The 1,500-nt window shown below is 43.6% G+C and overlaps 1 protein-coding gene across 1 annotated transcript; it reads left to right on the top strand.

The window, feature by feature from the left end:
- Positions 1 to 544: 544 nt before the first annotated feature.
- Positions 545 to 1,291, top strand: LOC311514954 (protein FAM243B; the record flags this gene model as incomplete). The annotated part of the gene is made up of 1 exon (XM_084617690.1): positions 545 to 1,291. The coding sequence occupies one exon, from the start codon at positions 545 to 547 to the stop codon at positions 1,289 to 1,291; it is 747 nt and encodes a 248-aa protein (XP_084473816.1).
- Positions 1,292 to 1,500: the final 209 nt, after the last annotated feature.

Here is a 1,500-nt window from a genome sequence, read left to right on the forward strand (position 1 = left end):
CCCCTTCCAAAACCTTCTCTTTTCCAAATTCAGCCATCACTGTCTTGTTGTAACGCCACCCCCCTGGTTGACCATTGACAGTGAAGATCAAACCTTGGACCTCTAGATTGTAATCCAGACCCGCCCGTATGGCTTGAGCTAAAGACCTACCCTAGCCAAGGTTTGTAACAGGCTCATCATCCTCTGTGTAGCCTAGTTACCACGACAGGAGGCAGATACCACACTAAGCTGGGATAGGTTATGTTAATAAACACGGGGAGGTAGGCGAGGCGAGGGGGATGATTTTCAGATTGAAAAACATCCTGATGACAAAGTCCTTTACAGCTTGCTGCACAACTGTAGTTTAATTAGCACGACAGAGCTATTATTTCCTGAGATCGCTCTGAATTTTGATCAGCCGTCTGAAAATACTAACGCCGTGCACTGTCTGTTATGAGGCTACTGAATAACACCAGTGTAATGAAAGCCATTATGAGATCATCACTTTCCTACCCTGTATCATCAGAACCTTCTGTGAACTTCAGAGCAACCCGGGGAAAGCAACATGTATCACTTTGTAAATCCTCTTTTAAAGCACATCATCCACAGGAGTTCCTTTGACACTGCTGCGAGGAAGCAGTGCCTGAAGTATTTAAAAGCACTGAGGACTCTGCAGTTTAATGGTCTCAACACCATCTTCTTAGGAGAAACTGATATTTCAGAATCTCTCATAACAGGGGAAAAGATACTGCAGGAAGACAGCCTGAATTGGCCAACATGGACACTCGTTCATGCTGCAAGCAGTCAAGGCTGGGTGCCTTGGAGATACAGAATATTGCTAAGAAATGAATTGCCCATGAAGCAGCATGAAGACATCTTTCAGGAATTCTGCGATTCTCTGAACAAGTTCTATGGGAAATGCATCATCGTAGTGAGAGAGAAAAGGCAGACAAAAGAACCCACCGCTCAGGAGAAGATAACTCACCCGCAGGTCCCATCAGTCATTTACATGTCCAGCATTGAGTGCTGCCCTCAGATTGCTAAAGCCAATGGCCATGAGCTTCTCTCTGTGCCTCTGCCCTACAACTATCTCCACCCTATGGATGTAGCGTGGTCTTCTTTGAAGTGGTTTATTATCAACAACAGAAAGGAATTTTGTCTGAGGTCCATTGAGAGAACTTACTCCTACAGGTGTATACTTTTCAGTGACTTGGTTGAGAAAGGACTAGAAAAGATGACTCCAAGCAAATGGAAGATGGCGACTAACAAAGTGCGGAGATGGGAGAATTACTACCTTGATACATTTGCTTGAAGGTTTCCTCCTGCAAACAACAAATGCTCTTTGATTTAAAAATAAATAAATAAAATAAACGACCAATTAGCCAGTGTACCAGCTCTGCAGAGCCACTTCCCTCCTTAGAGGCCACCCTAAAACAGAAACATCAACAATGATCTTAATAACAAACATCATGTTAATCTGAATTTTAATCTCTTCATGTGGTCCAGGACTAGGGTGGTAAA

The sequence above is a fragment of the Lepidochelys olivacea genome, assembly GCF_965140295.1.
Source record: "Lepidochelys olivacea isolate rLepOli2 genome assembly, chromosome: 1".
Lineage (NCBI taxonomy): Eukaryota > Metazoa > Chordata > Testudines > Cheloniidae > Lepidochelys > Lepidochelys olivacea.